The sequence below is a fragment of the Ochlerotatus camptorhynchus genome, unplaced genomic scaffold (genome assembly GCF_037179485.1).
Source record: "Ochlerotatus camptorhynchus isolate MF236.1 unplaced genomic scaffold, CSIRO-AGI_Acam_v1.1 ptg000598l, whole genome shotgun sequence".
NCBI lineage: Eukaryota > Metazoa > Arthropoda > Insecta > Diptera > Culicidae > Ochlerotatus > Ochlerotatus camptorhynchus.
In genome coordinates, this window is record NW_027041078.1 from 666,079 (window position 1) to 685,760 (window position 19,682).

Here is a 19,682-nt window from a genome sequence, read left to right on the forward strand (position 1 = left end):
ACGCCAAAGCTGAAGGTTGATCTTTAAGGTCACCACTCGTAATAGGAAAAGAAACAATGAAAGTGTTAAGCCCCAAAAAGCAAAGACGTTATTTATCATATTTAAGTTGAAAACAAGTGGCTTTCGGACAGCTCTAGACAATGATGAAAGTTTGAATGACAATGAGCGCGTGCGGATTGTGTTAACTTTGTTCAAAAGTTACAAAAAATTTTATTGCTTCTAATTTTGAATTATTATATCAGCGCATATATTTTTGTTTTGCTTGCATTGTTTAAATTATTGCGCGAGCTGAATATCGTTTCGTGTGTAAATAAATCAACCCATAGTTCGTTAGTGAAAGCCCCCAATCTTTGAACAAATATTGAACAAAAAATAGCGGAGGATTGAAAAATACTTTTAAGGCACGAGTTAAATTACGCTTTCATCCATAATTTAGTGTTACCATAATTAAAAGCGTAAACAATGTGAAATCAAATATTTTTCAATCAATTTGTATTATATAAATTTATGTGTTATTTATAAAAATTACATAAAGCTTTCTGTTTTGATTTGTCGATTGTAAAGTATGAAAGTTATCATTTGTAGAATCAATGTAGTAAAACAAACCTTAGCACGTCGTGTTTGAAGCCCCATAGCTTTCCAAGTGACCCATGAGGACCTGTTGCAGATGGTTGCGGAGGGTTCGTTCTTCGCTGACCTGAGTCTTTACTTGGGCCATATCCTGTTGCAGCTGGCGAACACTGATGAATAATTGGCGCAACGTTGGGGTCATGTCATCGTACTCCAAACCTACATAGATACCAGAGCAAAGGAAAAAGACAAATTGCATAAATCAACAGTCGAAAACGGAAACCTGAACCAGAGTAGCATTAGCATTGAGATAAATGTACAGCATACAAGGTGTTGCTCAGCTTCGCATTGCGTATACAGTTTAATTGTGTTTCCTTCAAGCTAACGGAAATTGTATTTCTCTTGGTTTGTTGAACTGAGATATGAAACGGAAACCAGTCTTGGTTTGCTTAAAATACCATCGGAATGTACTTTTATCTTCCGATTCTATTCAATTCCTTCACGCGGACTACAAGCGACTTAACACTTTGCTCTGGATGTGCCTCTCGAAAAGAAGGCGGAATAAATCAACAATGGAGTCTTCTCACGTTTATCGGATTTGTAAATTTTTGAGTGTCTTGCAGATGTGCACTGTGCTGTTTGAAGGTGGATTCCAGTAAGTAGGAATTTTAGCATAATTAACAGTTCATATTGAGTGATAAAGCAGAGAAAATTGATGGTCCTATGAATGTATACGGCAAAAAATTGTACACATATAAACAGTTGTATTTTTTGTTTTGTTCAATACGATACCAAATAATTTGAAATTTTCTGAGAATGTCCTTAAGAGAGTAGCGGAAAGTAGTCAAAAGTGAGACAGGTTTTGTTCAACAATTATTCAATGTTTTTTCGATAAAAGCTACGCATAAACCCTTGTCTGCAATCGAATGGTATATGTTTCTAGAAAGCTTAAAAAAAGGCGGTTTGGTTGTAATCTAATTTAGTTATAACCAGAAATGTAAAAATCTTGAACGTTGAGACACATGTTTTAATATGGTTCAAATCATAAAATTATTGTGCGACTACACCTTAAATGATATTTGGAATGTCTTGTGGTATATCGGGTATAGGAACGATCATAAATTACGTCACGCTTTTAGGAGGGGGGGTCTTGAAAACCGCGACGATCCATACAAAAATGTTTAAGGTCCACACAAAAAACGAGATAAAGGGGGAGGGATCATATAAAGAATAACTTTTACCCTTCTTCACAGGTATGTTTTGAAGATTGAATATGCATTTTGTTGATGAAATTGACTTGAAATTGATTGCAATAAAATTTAGTCTGACCGCACGTAAAATGATTTTTGCTAAATTGTACAATAGAAATAATATATTGTTCTCAAAATACATCACGTGATGCAGCTTGTCTAACATCACTTTCTAGGAAAATATCACGAATTTTGAACACTTTTATGATCAAGATATTCCTCCCGCTGACTCACTGTTCCTCTTGTCTCAGTGTTGACTACTTTCCCCTACTAAATTATGTCAAGGTTCAACGGCGAGCTATAACACGGATTAAAATAAAAATATAGTAGTTAACAGATCATGTTTGTGCAGTTGCGAAAAAGAACATTTTGCTATTTTTACTTATTCGTGTGTCATTTCTGAGTTCCGTGAAGTGCCATAATTCTGCGCAGCACCTAATTCCGCGCATTTTGGCAAAAATTTGCAGTATAGGGTTAAGATCTAATATCCGTCATACTAGTATAACCCACATCTTACCCCTTACTTAAGATCGGGTTTGAAAAAAATAATTGAATGGTTATATGAAGACGAGTTCTAAATCTATGTACCTTTCTTTTTGATTCGAAAAAGAGTCACAAATAGTTGAGATATTGTTAAAAATATAACACTGCTCGTTGATTGCAATTTCGATTATACGAGTTTCAATTCCTTCCAAACACATAGAAACGTCACTGGATTTATTCGGCAAAAATTTATTCGGAAGGAGCGCTTCTTTGGTTTTCGAGAATAATAAATGTAAATATTCATATTATGCGTTCTTATAGACTTTGTTTTGTAGCTTTTGAACTACACTAACCTACCGAACGTATGATTGACTCGTTCACATCCTTGATGTTTCTGTTCCATATAACAAAAATAGACGCTTATGCCAAAGTAGTGCTCTTCTCTATTGCGATTTCATCTAAATTTATATTTGCCACTACACAAATTGATAATACCTACCTACCGTTCAATTCAATTCATATTATACACAATTTATTTATTATTTAGGAAATTTTCAAAACTGCGGAGAATTGTAATTTAATAATATTATACCCCGTGGTATGTCTTAATAACCGTTAATTTAAAATTTGAAACTGCGCCAATTTTGAATATTTTGACCTCTCGGCTATAACTCGGTGTAAAGTACGCTCCAGATTATTTGGCAACATCGTTGGAAAATTACAGCAATTTTGGTTTTTATTGTAGTGCATTACCTTTATTCCGCGATTTTGCACTCTAAATATTAGCAGATGTCCAGATGGTGATGAAGATGATGATGATGATGATGGTCCCACCCCTACAAAGGTTTGAGCTGGACGTATGACATCTTAACCAGATTAGCAAACAAATAGGAACTCGGCAAAATTCATCAACATTTTGCTGGTTTCTAGCAATAAAAAATTTGTATACATAGCCATTTTTGTCAAAACTAAGTTTTTCAGCTAATTACCCATCTTTTCATAATACTGGATGAACTCAAAAACCTAGTTCTGAAAAAATTGGAACGACAGTCAAATTGGATGTCCCAGCACACAAGAAGCAATGGTACGAAGCAAACTTGAAACGCGATTTTCTCGGCTTGCTGATTTTCGATATGGGACGGTAGAGCGGCAGTATGGAAGGTTGTCAATCTCTCAAAAACTGTACACGTAATTTTTGGTCAGTTCCTTTAGTTTTAGGCGATTACTGTTTTCATAAAAAAGAGTCCATTTATTTCAGCCAAGATTATTTTTTTTCCCTTCATTTAACGTCGGTCTCTGTTCCGCAATCTAGTGCCAATCACCGACGGACATCGATTGCCATCCATTGACGGCAATCGAATGTGCAGGAAGGCAGCTTCCACACCTGCGTAGGATATCGCACCCATTCAATTCAACACACATGGGCCGGGACCAACGGCTTTACTTCCCTTCCGAAGGAAGACGTGACCAGAGATTTGTATGCCTCAGAAAAAATCCACCGACCTCGGCTGGGATTGAACCCAGACCCATCGGGGTGTTAGAAAGCAGTCACGCTTACCACTACACCACCGGCGCCGGCTCAGCCAAGCTTATGACATGAGTGAAATTAGGATGGTTTCTGTGATTAGCTAGTTCTAAGTATTTTTGTTTAAGTTGAGAGAAAATGCTTCACTTGATTCACTAATACCAACGTGAAGCTTTAATGAGATAATTTATTAGCTAGATAAAGTTCTGAAGAGGATAAATTGAGTACGGCAGTGGGAAAATTGAACAGAAGTTGAAATTGAGCAAAGAGGCACAAATGCCACAATACTAATAAAACGCGTCCTTTACCTAACTTACACTTTGATGGGTGATGTGATTTTAGGTATTTATAGAACAATTTATTTGATGCAATGGCTCACGTTTTATACTGATTTTAATAATAAGTTACTGGCCCCTAAAAATCGGTTTCATTCAATTAACTTTTTTACATTGAGTACAAAGTTACAAAAACAATTATGGACGATTGTCGAAAACCCCTCAAAAGCTGTCTACGTAGTTTGTGAACAAAATGATCGAGTTCCAGCACAGGCTTGAATAACGATTGTCTTTTTAAAAAACATACACCCTTTTAAAAGTTAATTAAATCAGTAAAACAAAATAAACCATCGCAGTTGTTTCTGCATACATACATAAAAATCGGAACGGTGGAAGAATAAAGATAAAATTGTTTGCAAGCTTCTTCACAACATACACAGGAGACGATATACGTATGAAAATGGGAAATTGTTCATGTCATTTCACCGTTCCGATCAAGCTATGCCGTTAATATTTGTAGCAACAAAGCTTGCAACCAATTATCTATTTGCTATTTAATAAGATTGCAGAGACACTTTATCGTTGTAGTCGTCGCAAGCTTTTTGTCTTTTGCGTACCGCAGAGAGCAACGTTTGATTCCCTGAATGACATGCGATATCGATTCAAGCTAATTTTCATTAACAAGTATAAGGCTACGAACGGTTCAGGTCTTCAGAGCTAAATTTGCAAACACCGTCGTGGTGGAGATCTATGCTTTGGACTCTTTGATATTTAATAGATTAAGTAAAGTAGATTAAAGCAATAATTGATTGTTTATCAACACTGCAGGTTGTGCAATAGAATGTGTATTAGAATAAGCATAGTTAATTGATTACCTCCTTGAATTAAGCAGAAGAGGTAAACAAACGAGTACTAAAAAAATGTGTATTATATAACAATATTTTTAAATATGTAAAGAATAACAAAATTTAAAAAAAAAATCGCAAAAACTTTCAGAATTCTGGAACCTCTTTTTCAGAATTATTTGAAAACAATTCGTAACAGTTAAATCTTAGAAACACAGAAGGTCTACATAATTTTATTTTTATTTCAATTCTTTTACATTTAACCCTATACAAACTCAACTAATATTGGAGAACGCGGAAACGTTTCCATGCCTTTCAGTCGTATTAATACCTATATTTATATAAAAAGATATCAAGCGTTTGTCTGGGAGTTAATATAAAAACAAATGATTTTACTCAACGATTCCAATACTTTATTTTCAATATGAAGGATAATAAATACAAAGTAGTTTCAATTTTCTCGAGGCCAATTTCAGTACAAAAAGTTTTAAGATTTATTATATAACAAGTTTACCAAACACATTGTAATAGTGTCGCAAAATGTACGCCAGGTCGAACTAGGAAGAAACTAAATTCTTCATTCCATCATTCAATGTTCGTTGTAATAAATTTTGATTATGGACAGTTTAAATTCTTCGTACATCGAAGGAACATTAGTTGAGTTTAACTCCGTTTCAATTATTGAAGAGGCTGATAAAAAGGTTTTTATCCTATTTCTACGTTTGATACATTCAATATTACATCAAATCTGTTCTGCAAGCTTGACAAGGAAAATAAAACCGTTAGTTCAACTAATATCACAAAATGTTTTCTCCGTTACCGTTACGATTGTTATTATCTCCGTATGTTATGTGTTACAAATTACGTCTATGTCTATTCTAAATTTTGATTATCAAAGTTGTCATTTGCTATATGCGTTTCTACAAAACGTGGTATTTAGTTTTGGACGATTCCAATCTTTTATGGCACAAAATGTCCACCACAATTCCGCACGAGTGTTAACGATTAGTACAGCTATGTTTATTTTTGGCGCAAAACTGAGACGTGTATACTTTTGCATGAATACGATTGTATGAATATATTGTGACTAGCTATGATGATTAGGAATCCGTAAACAAATGGCAAACAACAATAATCTCATGAGTATTGTCATATAAGTACATAGACGTTCAACCTTCTTTTCTTCCAGCTCTTTTTCTCTTGCCTCCAAATTCTTTGTATTGTTGTTGCTTAGCTTGAAACCATCCAACTAACATCCTGTTTTACAGTACGGATAAAAACCAAACTTACATGCAGTTTAAAACTCTAGAATTATCTACAACCTCTACTTTCTTTATCGGTTCTGCCAGTAGAACATTAGCAACTTGTTGCAGCACGATACGGAATTGCGTGACATGTCGTCTCTCAGTTGATCATCCTCGTCACCATTCAATTGTGGTGTAGAACGGCGCATTTGGGACATTTTACTATTTCGACCCAATCCCTGAGCTGTTTCGAATGATCGGTTCAGACGTCGATCGTAGAGTTGTTGTTGTATGATTGGTCCTTCCGGTGCCGGTGGCGGGGGACTTTCTCTCCTGGGGATAGGTTCCACTTCCCTGCTGGAAGATCGATGTCGAGTTATTTGATTTGCGTTCATCCAGACCGTCTGTTGTTTCGATACACGTGATAGTAGAGGTGTGTTTGTATTATTGTTCATGAATATATTATCATAGTTAGATCCCGATCGGCCAATTGGCGTGGTAAATGGTTTGAGCGTATTTCCAGCTGCTCCACCACTCCCGGTTACCCCGGTTACAGGCTTTTCTTCGGAATGTGACCGCCACTCGGTACTACCGTAGCCTCCAACAGAATATCGTCCCCGACAGTTGGATGAAGTGAGTGAGGATATTGAAGCGGAATAAAGGTTGAAATTATTCGGAGTAGCCTCGCGCCAAATGTGGGACGTATTGATACTGCTAGTTGAGGCAGTATTGTGACTTTTACTGCTCTTTATTCCTGCCGCTGGATTCACCAGATAAGATGATATTGACGAACACGTGAATGGTATTTGCGGATTTGAGGATGAGAAATGTCTGCTCGTTTTCAGCTTGCCACCTCGAATTGGCAAACAAGGCGTCCAGGGTTGCAGTGCTGTTCATGGGTTCGTTATACGGCAGATTGGAAATACAGTTCGGTAAGGAAAGAAAGCGGATGGCATTGAGAGAAAGAAAGGAAGAAAAGAAAGAAATAGATATTTTCACTGCGCACTAACACGCGTTTTCTGAGGGAATACCAGAGAGGTATTTTGTTGGTGATGATTTGTTCGTGGTGAGTAATGCTTTGTGGAGCGTGTCAGATGCAAAACAAAACATACTATTAACACAAGACCAGTTGGTAACATCACTTTTGGTAAATTCACTTTTCAACCATTGTTGCACTAAGTCATTTACATAGAAAGCGTTAGTCATTGGCGACTGTGTTAGTTACAAACAAAGCAACAAAAATTAATAAATTAAAAGAATGTCTAAGAATTATTTCGTTTTTCAGATATCTTGCAATACCGTTTACTCAAAAAAATTGTATTATCAACAAAACCAATTTTCTTTCTTTCCCTTATGGTAGCACAAATCTGTTGGTCCATATATTCGAAAATCAACTTTCGTTGTGGCTTCATGCGTATCAACTTTATCAAGAAATCCTAAGCGTGTTGCAATTTATACACTTCCCATAATCGCATATCCGTCGCATCTTTCCTTGATTTCCGATCCATATGAGACTGTTATGCGATTATGGGTACTACAAACCTGTCATACCCTTTATTGGATCCGAATATTTCAAAAGAGGAGCTCAACCCATGTACAATTTGTATTTTGCCAAAAACTTCATTTTCTTGGTCAAATGCAAAACAAATTTTAAAAATGTCTAAAATAATACATTTGCCTTAACATCACTTTAAAAGATGGTTTAAAAGAAAAACAAATAAAACAAACCTCTCAGTGGGTGGCACGTGTATTAGAGTTGTTGTCAGTAGGTGAGGATGATGGGAGGATTATGAAAACATGGAAACATTGGCAAAAACCAAAAATCGGAAACTTACCGGAGTGCATCGTATTACGTGCGTTGCTCTGATAGGCGGCGCAATACGCTTCGATGACACGCAGCACGAGAGCGTCCTCTTCGTATGTGGGTGGTGCTTTCGTGCTTTGCTGACTAAGCGACAAACTGTGATGAACACTTCCGGATCCGGTGAGACCACCGCCGCCGGTACCAATATTTCCACTTCCACCCCCGCCGTTCAATAGAGCCGGCCGTAAAGAGGGGGCAGGCCTGAGGTTGGTGATTTTCCAATTAGCTACGATGATACAGAATGGCGCGTATCACAAATAGTGGGAGATTTGGATGACATAATAAGCAACGAACCTTTTTCTTTGATACCCTTTAGGTTTGGCACCGGTTGCTGTTGGCTTTGATCGGAATTCCGGCTGGCAAAGTTCGCCAGAAGTTGCTTTTGGGACTGCTGATGCTGGACCTGATTGTAGCTCAGATGATGATTGAACGATTGGCTGCGTTTGTGTTGCGACATGTGCTGTGTGATGGAGCTGCCTCGTGATGGATGGCTGTTGCCGGATGTTGGTGGGGACATCTAAAATGTGTACGGTGAGAGAAAATACAACAGACAAATGGTGGTTAACAACATGATGGATATTCTGATGAAAGATGGTTGACAAAAAAAATCAAATCAGCTGCATTTAAGCGATGACGATGACTTTATTTAAGACAGTTCAGGGAAATTTTACGGATTAGATCATTAAGTAAGGAAATACATTTGTGCATGAGCGAATTCATTTTAGACGGACAGTGAAATAATGAGAAAAGGGAATGCTGTGTGGCTTTCAGGGAATGCTTTTGTTTTTATTTGTACAGTTTTATTAGTATATTGTTGGTTTTCGTGGATGTGACCGAAATGGGGCCCAGGCAGTGCAGTCTCGGAAATGCAGAAGATATAAAAATGATGAAAAAAGAAAATGAAACGCAACATGATACGATTTAGTTTATTCAAACAAAGCGACCACGCATTGTAAGCCACTCGCCAAGTAGTTTAATTGCTTCAAACAAATAAAAAAAAACTGAAAATAATTCTGTTATACGTTAATTAATCGCGACGCATTTCAGTCATTTGTGTTTTCTTTAAATTGTAGGACTGATAAAAGCACATATTTATACTTATAGATCTATTAAACCTATACAGCGAAAGCGTTGCAAGAAAAATAAGATTGCGCCCGACTATTCATAACTTCGGCGTATAATCATAGCAGTTTACTCAACTAAAATTTACGGCTTGATGCTGTTCAAAAACCCATCTTTACACGACACAGTCCTACAATTTGGAGATATTTTTGTATATGCCTTATGCACAGTCTGCAAAATTCGTTTCAACAAAAACCATTGAACCAATCGAGAAAAAGTAAAGCATTCTAAACGTTCTCAAATAAGGAAATTTAAAACCGTATTAAACGTATGGTGAACAAAACATCAAAAACCAATGCAACAACACTACAGAAACGTTAGATTCTTGCCTGAACCCCGAACGGCATCAACATGATCACGATCACGATTACAAGCAGCACCAGCTCTTTTGCTCTTTTTGCCTGCCGTGTCATCGTGGCCAACAATAAAGATGGGTAGCTTTTCCTTTTTCCACCAATGTGCATACAGTCCAGTCTTATAGATTGTTCCTTGTCGCGACTGATCACTATGTTTGCTCTGATCCCCTCTTTCGTCCGATTCAAAAGTTCTCCGATGTCCGTATAGATTTACTACTATTCGAGTTCGTCCGATGTACTGCTTTTTGGTAGATCCTTCATCGTCACTTGAATGGCGTTCCTCGCTTCGACTACGTACGAATGTCAGTGGATCCAGCTCGGAATCCTCGCTTCGAAGGGTGTTATTCCGATGGTGATCTTCATGAAATGGATGACTTTGATCAAACTGGCCACTGTCGATGTAGTTTAGCTCACTGTCACGAGGTAATGCGAAACGTCCGATATTGTGACTCGAACGCGAATGGCGCAAAGAATTGTCTCTATGGGCACTATTTTGGTTGCTACTCTTTTCAGTAGCCGTGGCCGCACCATTGTCCAGATGTTCTGAATCATAAAGAAGAAAATGGCCTGATAATTTAGGAGGATCAGGTGAGGATATCGTACAACTACCGGCCATACCTGAATCACTCGACCGCGGACTGTGACAACGTGATCCAGAGCTGGTACTACAAAAACGGCACTTTGAATGGTGTTCTCTTGGACGATGATTTTTGTAGTGTGTCGTTTGTTGAGTCGGTGTTTCATCTTCATCACCTTTCTTACTGCTACTGTTACTGATCTCACCCGATCGGTCAACGTTTCCCATATTTACATATTGATAACTGACACACCTCCTACCAGACTGACCAGATGATCGATCCTCACTATTGCCCTTTCTGAGATGAGCTTGATTTAGCAGAAGTTTTTTATCAGAATTTATTGAATGCTTACGGAATGGTGACATCTCACGGGATAAGCAGCCAATATCAGGATTATGGATCTGGAAGTCTTGTGGAGACGTAAGGACCTTGCATGATACCGCTGGCGAGGATCCAGATGACGAATTATGGAAATTGTATAGAAGTTCTGCAGAGACATTATCCGGTACGGAAATGGTTGCCTCAGAGGCGGGAATATCTAGCGAACTGGAATGTACACTGGTGCAATTAGCGGCAGGACTATCTACGGGTTTCTGCTTCTGTTGTTGCTGTTGTACTTCTTGTTGATCCTTCCACGAAGGTATATAAATCTCAGTTACCGAAGAACTAGCGAAACGATTTCCAACAAACAAAGTTGGCATGCTGTGCCTTTCCTCGATTATTGGTTTCTGTTGAAGCGAATGTTTGATCTTCATGGAATCATCTAAGTTCACTAAATCCTCACACGCCATACGGCCATGGCCTACTCTATGCTCAAAACTAGATACTTGAGACTGCTCCGAACACTGCTGCTTGATCTCCCCGAGATGCAATCTTGCCGTTGTAGTATGTACAGAGCCTGTGCCACCATTGCCATTACCCTCGCCACTTTCAAATGACTCGCAGTCATTCAGCATTAAACAGGGAATCGCTTTTGAACCAATGATATGTGAACCGTGACTCTCGATACTCTTTCTCTCCTCGCTCACCGATTGACCCTGAATGAAGAAAAACGACTCATCTGGTTCATCCGCTTCTCCCGCATGACCGATGTAGCTTTCATAAACCGTACTTTCTCTAGTAGTGCTATCGTTTTTCCGGCCTGTGAAAAACGTAATCATTTCATATGGATCCTCATCGCCATAGTCGACTGCATTTTGGCGTTCCAAATTATTTGATCTACCTGAACATGACGAAGTACACGAATCATCTCCAGACTCTTCGTCGGGAGTTGTGTCTTCTTCTTCTTCTTCTTCGTCATCTTCTTTTTTAACCTCCGCTTCCCGGTCTCTGCGGTACATTCGAATGGTAGTCCGATGCCTCCGGCGCATCACAACATCGCTGAAATCGATATCCTGTGTGATTTGGGGATAGAGCAATGCTTGCACAATATACCGCGACATGCCACCATTTTTGAACAGGTGTCGAAAGAAGGACGTTAGCGCGGTGTACGGTGCCGTAGGTGGATAAGAGCTAGGCGGAAAAGTCGGTTGATAGTTTTGACTGTATGCACATACGGACACGCGGGTGCAGTATCCACGTGTGTCGAGCGTTTCTTTACTCTGGGATGGGTTTTGTTCATTTTTCAATTGAGTGTAGTTTTGAAACATTGTTTTTTTTTTACATTTCAGCGAGGGAGAAAGAGATACAGAGAGAAACAAATAAAATAAAATGGAGACAGAGTAAAACGGTTTTTCTTTTTTCGGGAAAGTCAAGTAGCAATTGTTTGAAGATGGAAAAGCTAAACTGCTATCTACAAACAATCCCTACTCGACAAAAGCTAAACCAAGGACTCGTTACAAGTTTAGAAAGAAAAAAGGAACTAATACCATAACCACTGAGGAGGGCAGCAAGGGTAGGGGTCAAATTATACATTCATACTTACATGAGGTGGAGGCTGCGGAATGTTAACCGCGGAACTGCTCACAATTCTTTTCATATCCTTTCCCGGTTGACCATCAAGTCCTGCTAGCTTTGCACCGAGAAGATCGACCCATTTATTTGCCTCGTTCGGCCCTTGACAAACGGCTACAATTCTATCGATCAGTGATCCTGTTATTTCGAATGCATTTTTCAATTGCTCTGAATCTTCCAAACGATTCACACTGATGCCAGTTAACGGAAGTTTTCCCTCGTACTTGAAGGCACTCATTCTCTGACTTACGCTCAAAATGAGCAACGTTTGCGGAAAAAGCACAAAGTAACGGTCTTTGTGCTCGGGACCAACGGCAACGCTACCCATATGGATTATTTCACCCAAAGTAGTAAGTTCTTGACCTTGCCAACCCCGAATCGGTCCAGTTAGGATTTGTAATTCTAGTTCCTTTTGCCTGCGAGTAGCCGCACAAGATGAAGCAATATCCTTGTAAACCGCTATGCTACGTTGAGTGTCTCCTCGGTCCGGATGGCAACTTTCCATGTGTCTTTCAAGCTCTTGTAAAATGGCAGAATATTTATCCAACCGACGGAAGGGTTTGGACAGACCGGTGGTTAGGACCAACAGACCGGGTTTAGCCGCACCTTGCTTTTCCATAAACGCATTCAGTTCGTCGCTACGAAACAAAAGAGCGATAGATTATAACAGTTGTATAGCTTAATTCCTAGAAACAACTTACCGATACTTATCAACAATAACGATGGCACGAGGATGCGCCGAACAATAGCATTGGTGTATTATTTTCATGGTGGGAGCTTTCGTAAGGAACACTTTTCCGACACGATCGTTCGATTCTTCCAGATTCTGAAGAAACTCTTCGTGCATTTCAACAATCTCGACAAAGTTACACATTAACTGCGTGTATTCATCGGTATTCAAACTGTTTGGAATTATTGCATAGCAAGGTTTAATACAATCAGATGTCTTAAAATGAGAGAAAAAACTTACATTTGACTACTTTGCAACGGCTCTAAGAAATTTTCCACCATTCCCCGGAGCTCAGCGACATGTGCTCGTTCGCTTTCCAACAGATCGCGAAATACAACCGAACGAAAGGCTTGAATGTCTTCCGGAGGACGTATCGTTTCCGAAAGTGGCAGTGGACCTAATTAGCCGGAAAAGAAATGATGCATTTACCTCCTACTATCTACCAAATCGGAAAATTTTTATACGTACCCACATATTCCTTGACGTAATTGCTCGGAAACCAGCCCGTTTTGTCGCCAAGGGTACCTTCCCACCAGCCGCCATCCTCGCGCTGGGTCAATGTGATAATGTCACCCTTCTTGAAGCACAGTTCATCATTATTCGATCCCTTGAAGGAATACTGTGCCTGCACGGTAAACTGTGTCTGGGAATTGTCCATTCTGCTGCCGACGGATGCTGTGTGGTGCTATGTACTCTGCAATGATACAAAAAGATAATTATAAAAACCATGCATTTTCACTATACAAGCTCTAGAATCTATATATCCATTTCCATCGTTATGTATTAAACTGATTTCTAGGGGTAAAGCCCGGAAGCTGATCAAAAGAAGTACTCAACAACTGGTATTACCATTTTACTTTCGATCGCACAATCTAGATGCTGATATTTGCATTTCAGAGCCAATCTATTGGCGAGTGGATACTGTCGAAACCTTAAAACCCGCCAATAATTTAATCTCACAAAACCAGTTTTCTTTTTGTCTACTTCAGCAACCCTTCCGCCATCGCAAAACTGGAGCAAGGTCATGAAATTAGTATAAAAAGATAACCAACGGTTCTGTATAATGTGTTTCTTTTAACGGTGGCGCCCGAAGGTGGTAGTGAGTAGGATAAAAAGGCGCGTTAGTTGCATTCTTGTCACACAGTGTATCGTATCGAAATGATAATCAGAAAGACTTTACTGATTCTCGTGACAGTGAACTGTGTTGCGTGGGCACGAAATGAGACAACCTTGAAATCATCTGTCGAATTTGAATTGAACGATGTGGACGTAATTCGTAAAACATTGGAGGAGTTGGCGACGAAGCCAAGGTATGAAAGAAGTAAAACATTAAGTAGAATTCAATTAATTATTCAGTACCCTCCAAAATAGCATTCAATTTATTGAATATGGCCCGGATGGCACTGAAGGTTACAAGTATCACTTATCATCAGGAGAAGACAAAGAGTATATCGTGCACACCACAGGTAATATTTACAACCATTTTGGTCTTATGTTAAACGAAACTAATTTTTTTTATCTCCAAATAGGACCGATAGCTGTACCCATTATTGAAACCATTAGTGGAACCAGGGAGGAAAAAGATAGGAAACTTTTAGCACGATTAATTACGTCAAGAAAGATTAAATCAATGGATAGCGTACAAAGTTAAGAAGAAGAGTAACAAAAATATTCAACCTTAACGTTTATTACTATTCAACAAAATATGATGAGTCTTACGAAAAACATAAAATCTAATCTAATATTATGTTTAATGCTCTATTAATATTTTAACTTGTACATCCAAAAGTTGATGCTCCACCACGAATTTATACATACCTCAAAAAGCGAATCGTGATTTAAAGTTTATTTCACAACTTCGTATGTTGTCGGATACATAACTGACGATATCAATTATGTTCGAATTAGAACATCCGGCTCAGTGCTTGCTACATTGAGTTAATTTCTGAGATTTTCTTTTGGAAGCAAATGAGGTTAAATAGGTTGAAAATTCCTGTGTATATATTTATTACATACAGTTCATCTCAATATTCAAAAATAGACATACCTTTTAAAACCAATTTAAGTAAAAACAAATAATGGTAAATTGTACATACAAATTGCTGAATGCAAAATAGAAATAAAACAAAATTTTACTATCCAAAAGTGACGTAGAATTATTAACTTCCAATTTATAGCCTGGTTGTTTACTTTGCTCATAACAAATATAAATACCCTGTCAATTTCTCTTCGAAAACATTTTTCACATTGACTTTCACACGCGCCGTAAACTCACTTGACCGTCTAAACTACTTTTCCTGTGCAGTCCGATTCAAACAAATATGCAAATACCTACCTACACAAACGAAATGCATTTCTAAAAAAAAATCAAACGACACTTACACTTTCAGTTTCAGTGTCACTTCCGCTGAGCACTCATTAGCCATTCCACTACACACCAACAGATGCTATACCGCTCTGCACTTCTTAGGAGGAAAAATCAAGTGGGTGTCGTACCGTTTTCCCAAATTTTCTCCCTGATCTGTCCAACTAGACGACTTCCTGGCAACTGACAGTCCACGAAGGCGACGCTGCCGGTGGGCAATTTTCCAGTCTCATTTTCCGACGGCAAATGGCAAAGTACCGATGGATTCTTTTTTCTGTACAACGTTGATGAGAGCGATGACGGCGGCCACGACGACGACGACGACGTGCATATTTGTTTATGCGTTTGGCTCTTGCTATTTCTCTGTCTCGACGATTTCGTTTATTTATATCGATTATAATTATTAATTATGTGTGCATAATTTTCGCTATGGTTTTCCGTAAGATATCGGCCATGTGAATGCGTTTTCCTTGCAACGGAGAATTTTCGGTTTATTTTGACTCTTATTGCGAGAGTCTCTTCTGAGTGGACACGAAGACGACGACGACGACGACGATATGGTTTCGGTTCTAAGCTAATTACTATACGCTACGTTATTTTGCATACAAACTTAGTAGAAACATTTCTAACAGCTGTGGCATGCTCTCTTTCTAGTCGCTCGCTGGGATACATATTTCTTCTAATGTGTTGAATGGAAGCAGCCACTATGGCGAGAAATAACTTCTAGGGGTACGTGTCGTTTAGGTACAGCGTGTGTGGCGTGTAGGACGGTGTTGTCTTTTCTTATATTTTTTCCTTTTTTTTTATTGGGAATGTTACAGCTATTCTAGGCCGGGACAGGTGTTGCATGTGCTTGTCGCCTTTTATGTGTTCAGCGTGCTCCTACTGGTGCCGGTGACTGAAATGGATGGCAAGTTGCTCAATATAAGATGATCTGATAGGTTTGACGGTGAACAACAATTCCCAGATCCGTAGCTAATGGCTCTTGCCTATCGGGTTTAATCTGAGCAATCAATTGATCATTTCTAGTCTAAGTAACAACTGTGTTAATGGTCTAGTTTAAAAGCTAAAAATTAAAAAAAAAATTACTTGGGAAAGGATGAGCACCCTTCATGAGTAGTTCAGTTTAGTCTAAAGTTGACTCAGTTTACGTAATTAGGTGACATGTATGCTTACAACGAACAGTGTTGATACATTTTTTTTTTCTGCGCTTATATTGGCTGAGTGTCAACTTCAAGCCTGCCTTCAGATAAATCTGCTAGATACCTGTTGGGTAGAGAACTACTTCGGCATAAGCGTCCATTTCCATCACATCGAACAGAAACATCAAATATATCAATGATTTCGACGTAAACGAATCAATCACACGTTTGAAACGATAGTTTAGTTCAAAGGCTACAAAACAAAGTCTATAAGAACGTTTATTATGAATATGTATATCCATTCTTCTAAAAACAAAAGAGGCGCTCCTAGCTAAACTATTTTTTCTGTCTTCGTCCGTATGCCGAAGTGAATCTAATGACGTTTCAATGTGTTTGGATAGAATTGTAACTCGTATGACAGAATTGAAATCAAGAAGCACTGTTAGATTTTTAACAATATCTCAACAATTTCTGACTCTGTATGAAATCACACGGTACGTATGGAAAGGTAAATACATTTAGAAGTCACATATTAGATCTTAACCCTATGAGTTTTAATTTTATTATGACAACATTCTCTCGATCAAGCCAACCGTTGATTGTCGAGGTTAAATTTTGTTTAGGTTCATTAGCCGATGAATATTGCCGGTATTGATGTAAATTTGAATTTTCATTTCCATTTTGGAAGGGAGATTTTGAATATCATCGGGCACTCACAAAAAAAATTCTATTGGTTTTAATTTATGCAAGTCGATGAAGATTAACTGTTACATTCCAAATTTATGATAGTAAGTATTATGCATTTTGCCCCAAAGTTGATTCCTGCACTAAAAATAGTCCCTCAGCATTTTATTCTCTCAGTCTAATTATAGTAAAAATTTACCATCATGAATGTAACAAAATGCTACATTTAACAGTTAGAAAATCATATCGACAGAACTTTGAAAATTAATAATTTTTACTTTTTAGAATGAACGAAAAAATAATTTAAACAAGTTGTCACTCTCGATTGATTATAAACGGACTAGCAAGTTTGACGTTACACTCACTTTTGTAGTGAGAACATGACCGTTGCTAGCTGATGAGAACTGTCAAATGAGAGAAGATGGAAACAAGATAACGATAACGTAACAAAGAGCGTAGGATCTGAATGCAAAGATTTTATTTAATGATCATTTTTAACAGCTCATTCTCAATCCTTAATGTTTTCGATCAGAGTACATTGAAAAACTTATTGAACTCTGATGAACCGATGATCCGGGCCTTACTAATAAAGATAGCCTTGCTTAACCTAACCGATGATCCAGTTTTTAATAAAACGAAACCGTGGAGCATTCACTCTCCATACTGATATTTTGAACGGATCAGATTGCTCATCTCTAACTATGTGAAATTAAATGAATTAAATCAAACTGATAACGAGGTTTGTCTACAATCAAATGTTCAACTATTTCAATTTACCTGCTTTTTAATCGTCACTGAGTTTCAATAACCATTATATTATCAGGGTAGTCACTAGCAAGCATGGGAAAAATCGATTCATTTTGCATTTACTACTCACTCACATGCATACAACATCAGAAACCGATGTGATGAACTAGCCTACGGCTAAAAATCACAAAAATAAAGAAAAAAAAAAAAAAAAACATCAGAAACGAACAGCAGCTTGTGCGAGCCGCACTGATTTCGTTCGTATTCGCATCGCTTCTATTTTCTTCGATGAACGCAGAATTGAGCAAAACAGACAGCTGAGCGTAACATGAATGATTCTGAGTGTAGTAGTGTGGATCATTCCTCTCTTATTATTTTTTCTATGCTGAACCTTTTACGATTGCATTCTGCTGAGTGAGCTGAATGAGAATTTTGCAGAAAGAATCACTTTTTATTTTCTAGCTTTGAAAATACATTGACACATTTAAATTATAATGAGAGAGAGAAGGATCCTTCTCTTTCTCATTATACAGGTATTCTACTAAGACGCCCACATTCATCAGGATACATTTAAATTGCTATTAATATGGAGAAAAAGGTTATACTGTAACAGATAAATATAAGCGTTAAGCAAATACCGTAAAACTGCTGTGACCAATTCAAATGATTTAAATCAGTGAGCCAAAAACTATCTGAATCGGCTATTTAAATCGTTAGCATTCGGATCTTACGCATTCAATCTAGTTCTCCCTCGATAGAGAACATTTTTCGGCTGCCTTTCAGTTTATCCTTCTTTCCTTCTATTGCTGTCAGTTCTGAGTCGACCTGCAGAGTCACTTGGTTGGAATAATTTACACTCGTTCGGCAATCTGTTTGTAGGTGATGATGGCTATTTTGATTCTGTGGTGTTCGCGCGAGTGAATGAATTTTCCCATGCTTGGTCACTAGAATTAAGAATTTAAATTCCCGGTTTTTTTCGGTTTTCCCGGTTTGAAACAGCTAAATATGATAAAAATACCCCAAGAAACATTGCAAGTTCTATCGAGGTTTAACAAGAGCGATGTCTGAAAGAGCACGATAAAACCAAAACTGTTACTTTGGACACAGATTATTATTTCGGAAAACTTTTGGAATGTGGCCTGTAGTTGGGAGATGAAAATACGTAGTTTTCAAAGAAATTTATAAGAACATTGTTAGAAAATTCCTAGGAAAATCCTTGGCAAATCTTGTGAAGCATTTCAATGATTTTTTTTATTAAATTCAATTTGGGACTGCTAGACTGAATTTTTCATGTTAGGCTGTTTATATTTTCAAGACTCCAAGGGAATTCTAAGAGATATCCCAAGCGTAAAATTCAAAAGGGTAACTTTTCAAGCTAAATTATTGATGTTATGTACGCGAAAATTATTGATGTTATGTACTAGGATAATTGTAGAGTAAATTATAAGAGTTTCCTGGAGGGGATTTCTAAAGTGGTATGCAGAGAATTGCGAAGACTGTGAAAAAATAAACTTCAATGGAATGCTAACTAATGTCACATTAGAACAGTCTGAACAAGTAATTGTGCATCTAAATTTAATGATTATTTTGTGGACAGTGTTTCATTGATTAATCAATCCATTGAATTAGTCGATGAACCTGACGAAATAAAATAGCCAGTTAATAGTAGTTGTAAATTTGTAGGTTTTCACCCAATTACATTAGATGAACTTAGAGTTATTTGCTTTTCATTAGGAAAATCGGCTGGAGTAGATAATGTTAATGCTTAAGTTATTCAATATTGCTTTCATGTCATTGCAGACTGGAAATGTGCCACAAATTTGGAAGGAATCCTTAGTGGTTCCTATTCAAAAAGTTGCTGGAACGATTAAAACCGAACAGTTTCGTCCCATCAACATGTTGCACACATTAGAGAAAATTTTAGAACTTTTTGTTAAAGGCCAGCTGTT

At 37.8% G+C, this 19,682-nt stretch overlaps 1 protein-coding gene across 5 annotated transcripts in view; it reads right to left on the reverse strand.

The window, feature by feature from the left end:
* Positions 1-171: 171 nt before the first annotated feature.
* RtGEF (Rho-type guanine nucleotide exchange factor) overlaps positions 172-19,682 on the reverse strand; it is a 31,709-nt gene continuing 12,198 nt past the window's right edge. Inside the window, exons 2-9 of one of the 5 annotated variants that reach the window (XM_065237172.1) lie at positions 13,264-13,489; positions 13,036-13,192; positions 12,767-12,967; positions 12,037-12,703; positions 10,153-11,713; positions 9,508-10,077; positions 8,351-8,573; positions 8,196-8,282 (exon numbers count right to left, since the gene is read on the reverse strand). In XM_065237172.1, coding sequence (XP_065093244.1) covers positions 8,279-8,282; positions 8,351-8,573; positions 9,508-10,077; positions 10,153-11,713; positions 12,037-12,703; positions 12,767-12,967; positions 13,036-13,192; positions 13,264-13,453 — 3,573 coding nt within the window. In that variant the 5' untranslated portion in view covers positions 13,454-13,489 and the 3' untranslated portion in view covers positions 8,196-8,278. Of the gene's footprint in view, positions 790-5,983; positions 7,082-8,027; positions 8,283-8,350; positions 8,574-9,507; positions 11,714-12,036; positions 12,704-12,766; positions 12,968-13,035; positions 13,193-13,263; positions 13,490-15,177; positions 17,882-19,682 lie in introns of those variants that run through there. The other 4 variants (XM_065237171.1, XM_065237174.1, XM_065237173.1 and 1 more) reach the window with 4 other exon arrangements.